General features: G+C 38.5%; 1 protein-coding gene across 1 annotated transcript in view; it reads left to right on the top strand.

The window, feature by feature from the left end:
• Nucleotides 1-6290: 6290 nt before the first annotated feature.
• The window catches only part of NT5E (5'-nucleotidase ecto), a 50118-nt gene continuing 48634 nt past the window's right edge, over nt 6291-7774 (top strand). The window contains exon 1 of the mRNA XM_015600243.1: nt 6291-6306. Coding sequence (XP_015455729.1) covers nt 6291-6306 — 16 coding nt within the window. The remainder of the gene's footprint in view (nt 6307-7774) is intronic.

The raw sequence follows: 7774 nt of genomic DNA, 5'->3' as shown, positions 1-7774 counted from the left end.
AGAGAGTTTGTGTTTTACAGTTAGGTTCATGACTCATTTTGAGTTAATTTTTTGCAAAGGATATAGGTCTGTGTCTAGATTTATTTTTTTGCATGTGAATGTCTGTTCCAGCACCAATTGTTGAAAATACTACCTTTTCTGAATACTACTTTGTCTGAAGTAGTATTTATTGTCGTTACTATTTTATCAAGGATCACTTTACTAATCAGTTTGTATTTTGTGAGTCGCTTCTGAGCTCTCTATTCTGTTCTGCTGATCTATGTATCAGAAAAAAAAAAACTGGGGAAGAGAAAAATATGCCCTCTTCTGAAGTTTAAAAAAATAAAAATAAGAAGTCTTCTGTGCCTTCTGCCAGCTGGCATGGCCCTCCTGTCTTATCTAAGCAATATCTTTCCTCCTTTGATGCAGGAGCAAATCTAAACTATCATTGGCCCACAAGACCCTGTATAACATGGTTTCTGCTCACATCTTCAGCATCACATACATGCCCCATACATCAGGTCCTCAAAATACGTCGTTTTGCTCAATGTCGTTTTTTTATAATGTTGATAAGAAAAAAAAAAATTGATTCCTGGCTGGGAAATTTGCACATTCTTCCCATATCTGTGTGGGTTTTCTTTGGATATAGTTTTCTCCCACATCCCAAAGTTATTCACGTGAGATGAACTGGCATGTCTGAATCATCCCTGTCTGAGCGAGTGTGGGCTTCAGTGTCAGTGTGCCCAGTGATAGAATGGCTGTATGTCTAGAGTAGATCTCACTTTGTGCCCTGAGATGCCAGGATAGTCTCCAGCTACCTGCAACCCTGAACTGGGATAAGCAGGTTAAAAAACAATTATCTTACTTGTTTTATTAATCTGTATTAAATGTATGTATGGCTCACTTTTATTTCGATCTTTAATATTAGAAGTATTGTGGGTCCTTATTTAGAAGTTTGGTGATTATTTTGTGACCACAAATATGCCATAGGTACTTAACTCTTGTTTATATCAGTCTATGGTAAAACTGGTTTCAATATATGTCATTTCGCTCAAAGTGGCAGTTTCCAAGAACCTATCGATGACGTTAAGTGAGGACTTACTATATAACATGTCACACAAGTTTGCGATTGCTTCATTTTGAGATTGTTTCATTAGTTTCCTAGGGAAGCCACAACAAAATACCACAAATCGCATGGCTTAAACAACAAAAATTTACTGGCTCAAGGTTCTAGAGGCTAGAAGGAAATTAGGTGTCAGCAGGGTTGATTCTGAGGGCTGTAATGGAAATTTGTTCCATGCCTCTCTTCTAGCTTCTGATGGTCGGCTGGCAATCACTGGTATTCCTTGGTATCTGCCTTCAAGTTTACGTGGTATTCTCCCTGTGTGTGTCTTGTTAAAAAATAAATAAATAAAATAACTGAGTAAATTTTGAAGATCTTATTGGCTTTATTCAAAGATTCATGAATCAGGCAGCATCTAATCTACCAGCTAGAAAGGAGCTCTAAAGAGAGAGATTCAAGGCAAGAGATTTTTATATAGGTAGAAGAAAGCAAGAATAGAGAAGTTGTACTAGGCAAAAAAGCAGATTGGTTATTGCAAGGTTACTTTCCTTACAGGGGTTGGCAGAGTCCATCAGGCAGATTGCCTAACTAATGCTGATTAAGTGATTCTTATTGATTGATGTAAGACAGTATTTCTGGTGGAGCAGAAACTGTAACTAAGTTAAGTCTTGGTTTAATGACATGGAGTTTAGCTAAGTAACTCCCTTTGGGACCTGTTCTCTTGTTTTTAAATCTTCACATCATCTTCCTTTTACGTCTCTGTGTCCAGATTTCCCTTTATAAGGACATCAGTCATGTTGGAGTAGGGCTCACACTAATGACTTCATTTTATTTTGATTGCCTCTGTAAAGACCCTATCTCCAAATAAGGCCACATTCTGAAGTCTTGGGGGTCAGGACTTCAGCATATCTTGTTGATGGGACACAATTCAACCCATTACCCTTTGGCTTCCTCTGAACAGTAAGAGCTTTAAGGACAAGATCTGTCCCGTTACCCATTTTAGCCACAGAGTTTTACTGAATGCCTGTCACATAGTGAGTGTTCGATAAATATTTGCTGAATAAATGAACAAATAGATGACAACCCCAATTCCTTTGGACTTTTCTCAAATCACATAAAATAGAAACTGTGTACATGCTACAAGTAAAGCACTGAATACAATTTTATTTGTTATTCAATGATATTCTGTTTGGAATCCTAATTCTAAAGCATCAATGCCTGCATACTTGAGAAATAGCCACCAACATATGTAATAAGAGTTTGGAGCAAAAGTTAATTTTTACCCCAGCACGCTGCTTACATAAGAAACATCAAAACCTTTAAGGAATTTTTATATAAGAGTTTATTTGAGACAAAACTGATGACAATTGCTGGGAAGCAAGATCTGAAATATTCTGCAGAATGACAGTATTGCAGTTTCTTTTATGCATTTGAAATTAAGGATGGAATGCAAAGAAGATTACACAAAAATGGGAGAAACCAAGGTGGAGATTGAATTACAGAATAATTAATAAGATTATGTGCTCTCTTAAAGGTGGTTGTGCCTCAAAGGCACAACCAGCAGGGAGCTGACTTATATAGACAGAAGTCCCTGCCCCTAGTCCTTAATTGGTCCATCCTCATGCAAATGAGGACTCCAAATCCTCACATGGTCCAAAAAGCACTGTCCTTATTGGAGCCTCTCTGACTGATTGGTGAAGATGTTCATAAGGATAAAGCTGCACAGCTCCAAGAGGATGACAAAAGCCTCAGTCCTATTGGTTAAAATACAGTTCCAGAAACTCCTTTATAAGGGCTGGCTTGACATCAAAAGCACAATGCAGGGAGGCAGTTTAGTGCAGGAGACAGGCAGTTCAGTGCAGGCTTCTCCCTGAAGTGCAGTTGGCATGAGAGGCCCCTGTTTAGAAATAGCTGCTAGGCTCTGCTTTTAAATTTGAGCCCAGTTAGCCACCAGAAGCCCTTCTCAGTAGGTATCTTCTTTCTTAGGGTCCACAGGTATAAAAAGAGGCATTTCAAAGGTGTGTTAACCTATGTGCACAGAAACAATGGACAGGGCTAGCTTAAGGCAAAGATAAACCTTTTACTAAAGAAGTTATAGGCCTGGGGCATGACTATCCACTATGACCTGTCGAGTTAGAAATTTATGATCAGATCACCCTGAGAGGTCCCCTTCCATAGAACCCCTTTTTCATCCACATTTTCTGAACCCCTACAGAGGGAAAGAAAGAGGAAGCATAGAATATGTGACAGAGAGTGGAAAGTGAAGTTGGGCAGATAAGGTGAATGTATAAAAAGCCAAATTGAGAAGTTCGAGTTTTGATTCAATAATCAAAAGCCATTTTAGATTTGTATGCAGATAAATGACAGAAGGATGACGTTAAAGCAGAAGTCTGGTAGCATTCTCAGGACAGGAATTTGAGGCTATTGCAGTGGCCTAGGTTTACAAACAAGAAATAACAAATCATCATTTACCCAGTGATCAGTCATAAATCATGTACCCCCCAGAGATGATGTGATCAGAAGGCACTTCACCTCTGTGGCATTCTCTCTAAAATTCCATAACCTCAGTCTTATCATGAGAAAGCATCAGATAAACCCAAATTGAAGGACAGTATGCAAAAACTAGTACTCTTCAAAGACAAAAGAAAGATTGAGAAAATGTCACAGATTAAAGGAGACTATGGACACATGACAACTAAATGCAATGTGGTATCCTGGATTGGATCCTGAAACAGAAAAAGCATATTGGTCTGATAAATGTTGAAACTCAAATAAAATCAGTAAAATAGTGTGAACGAAAATGGGGCTCTGTTATAAATCTGACAGGTCCAGTGACTGAAAGTAACCTCACAGGGTGATCTGATCATAAATTCCTAATTGAGCAGGTCATTGTAGGTAAATATAATTTCTTTAGTAAAAGGCTTATCTTCTCTGTAAGCCAGCCCTGTCCATTGTTCTTGTGCATCTAGGTTAACATGCCTTTGAAATGCCAGAAGTAACCCTCTTTCTCAGACTTTTCAGAGGTGTAACCACCCTCAAGGGAGCACATAATCTTGTTAACTATCCTGTAATCCAATCACAGAGGTTTCTCTTCCTGGCTTTCTCCCACCTTTATGGAATATTCTTTAACATTCCCTCCTTAATTCCAAATGTGTAAAAGAAACTGCAAACTCATTCTCTAGAGCAGTTGAGATCTTGCTTCCCGATATATCATCAGTTTGGCTCAGATAAACTCATAAAAATTCCCTACATGTTTTGGGCATTCTTAAGTCAACGATAGTTAACATTTTTAATTTTATGTTATTTTTTTTTTTATCTTTGATGGCTATATAACAGCTATATAAGCTGTTAACATTAGAAGAATATGGGTGAAGAGTATGTGGGAACTCCGTACTACCTTTGCAACTCTTCTGTAAGTCTAAAATTTTTTTTTTACACCATTTCTTCACCATTGGCTTTCTGGCTCTCAGACCTTTGAACTACACTACTGGCTATCCTGGGTCGCCAGCTTGCAGAAGGCAGATCATGGGACTGCTCAGCTTCCATAATTACCTGAGCCAATATCTTATGATAAATCTGTATCTATCTACATTACCATCCCCACTCCTGCCCCTCACCCTTAATACCCCCCAAAACCAGCCCACCCTTGGGTGGGGTCCAATAGTCATCTCCATTAACATAATAATGCTTAGGAAATTCCGAGGGTTTGGGGAGCAGTGACTGAAGATCAATATCCTATAAAACACAACATTGCATACACATATATATCCTATTGGATCTGTTTCTCTGGAGAATCCTGATTAATACACAATCTAAGCCTCAAACCCCACGTCTTAAAAACAGGGCTAGCAAGGGCAGTCTTTTCAACAATTAGCGTGGGGAACACTAGACATCCATATGCAAAAAATGAATGTACTCTTACCTTATACCATATTAAAAAATTAACTCAAAATTGATAAAGAGTTAAATCTAAGGGCTAAACTATAAAATTCTTAGAAAAAAACATGGGAGAAAAGCTTATGACATCAGATTTGGCAATGATTTCTCAGATATGACACTAAAAGCACAGATAACAAAAGAAAAAATAGATAAATCAAACTTTATAGAAATATAAAAGTTTGTGTACCAAAGGGCACTATAAACAGATTGAAAAGGCAATCCACAGAATGGGAGAAAATAGTTGTAAATCATATATCTGACAAAAGATTAATATCCAAAATATACAGAATCATACAACTCAAGAAAGGAAAAAATATTTAACCTACTAAAACATGGGCAAACTTGAACAGACATTTCTCCAAATAAGATTTAGAAATGGCCAATGAAGATGTGCTCAACATCACTGGTCATTAGGAAAATGCACATCAAACCACAATGAGATATTACTTCAAACCCCTTGAGATTGCTATTATCAAAAACAGAACATAAGTGTTGGTGAGAATGTGGAGAAATTAAAACCCTGTATTGCTGATGGGAATGTTAAATGGTGCAGCCATTATAAAGATAGTATGGCAGTTCCTCAAAAAAAGTAAACATAGAACTACCATATAACTCGATTCCACTTCTGAGTATATACCCCAAGGAGTTGTGTTAACATAAAAATAAAAACCAAATGGAGAAGCAACAAGCATTTATTTGAAATCCCAAAGAATGGCTGTTGGGGAAACACTGATTCCGGCAGAAACACAAATAATGTTCCAATTAGGAGGTGATGGTAAAGAGTATTTATGAGAAAGGGAAGGGGAACAATGACATTAACAGAAGAAAGGCATTTCTATTGGTACAGATAAACTAACAGTGATGCTAATTCAAAAGAAAGTTTTTAATCTTCAGTTTCATAGTAATGACATCAGCTTTCTTGTTATCTATGCAAACTGTGGTTTGGGATGCAATACTACTTTAGACCTAGTCCAAATACCATTTTGCCCAATTTTAACATTCCAAAGGTTTGAGGAGTAAGACATACAAGGCAGTTTCTCTGGGATTACAGCTCCAGCTCCATTTTAAAGTGGCTCCATTTATATTATTTTTCACAGTTGAAAGCACAGACTTGAATAGATATTTGTACACCATGTTCAAGCAGCATTATTCACAACAACCAAAATGTGGAAACAACTCAAGTGTGTATGTATCAATGGATGAATGGATAAACAAGATATTATATATATGTACAATGGAACATTATTCGGCCTTAAAAAGGAAGGAATTTTTGACACATGCTGCAACATGGATGAACCTTGAGGACGTTATGCTAAACGAAATCGGTCAGTCACCAGTGGACAAATACTGTATGATTCTACTTATGTGAGAAACTTAGAGTACTCAAATTCATAGAGACAGAGAATAGGATGGTGGTTGCCAAGTGCCAGGGGCAGGACTGGGCAGGGGGGAGGAATGGGAAGTTATTGACTAGCAGCTAGAGAGTTTCAGTTTGGGGACACGAAAAAGTTCTGAAGATGAATGGTGGTGATAGTTGCACAATAATATAAACATACTAAATATCACTAAACTATACACTTAAAATAGTTAAAATACATCTTGTTATGTGTATAGTTCATCTGAAAATGCTTTGAAAAAATAAACAGGACTGGCTTGATGCATTTTGAAGTGTGAGGACTATATATGCTGTTCAGTAAAGCATAAATCAGGGAACACCAAGTAGTGGCTCCAAACTAATCCACTTCTTCTCAAAGTGGCTAGATTCTTTTTTAAAAATTATAGTTGACAGACAATATTATATTAGTTTCAGCTGTATAACGTAGTGATTGGACATTTATATACCTTAGGGAGTGATCATCACAATAAGTCTAGTACACAACTGACATCATACAGTTATTACAATATTATTGACTATATTCCCTATGTTGTACTTTACATCCCTGTGACTAATTTTATAACTGGCAGTTTGTACTTCTTAATCTTCTTCACCTTTTTCACCCACCCACCCCATTCCAGCAACCAAAGCATCTAGACTATTGCTGGCTCAAAGGAATCAATCTGTTCCTACTATTGTCTTCCTTGCCAAAAGCTTTGCCTTACCCGCCTCCCCCCACCAACATACACCATCCTTAAAACATTAAACCTTCAAAAATAGGGCAGAAAAGGAAAGAGAAAAAAAAAAAACCTAGAAAAGCAACAAAAGGAAGCATCACGCCTTGATAGCTCCTGATTTTATTCTTCACGCTGTTTTAGCTTCCAATAGCTATCCACACACCGCTGTTGTTTCATCGCTAAGATTCTAATCGTGGGTAAACGCGGGACTGGGTTCGTTTGATTTCTTAGCTTCTGAGATGCTACATCTAAACAACGAAGACCTGGTGTGTTTTCACACAGGAAAGCGCGGTTGGTCTTCTCTCAACCCGTTTTTGGTTCCCAGAGCCCAAAAAGTAAAGCGCTTCTCTCCCCTGCGTCTCTCTCTTTTACTCCTGTCTCCCCATTTTGTCCATCTTCTTTCCACCTCTTTTCTTCACCCTCTTTCGCTCTTTCCAGTGATGAGCTCGCACAACCACAAGTCCAACACAAACCAAGCACTTCTCTTAAGAAAAATTCTTGCCAAAAGAGGCAGGAATCGGCGAGGACCCGGACCCTCCTCGTCCTCCCTCGCGCCCGGGAAAGGGCGACCCACCAGCAGTGGGACTGCGGGCGCCCAAGCTCCTGGTCGGGCCTGGATGGTGGCCGGCGCCCGCTCCCCGCGGGAACAGCTCCCCCACCGTTCCTGCAGGAGCGAGTGTT

Source organism: Pteropus alecto, unplaced genomic scaffold (assembly GCF_000325575.1).
Source record: "Pteropus alecto unplaced genomic scaffold, ASM32557v1 scaffold7, whole genome shotgun sequence".
NCBI lineage: Eukaryota > Metazoa > Chordata > Mammalia > Chiroptera > Pteropodidae > Pteropus > Pteropus alecto.
The sequence above is the reverse complement of the archived record's forward strand: the minus strand, read 5'-3'. Positions and strand labels throughout refer to the sequence as shown.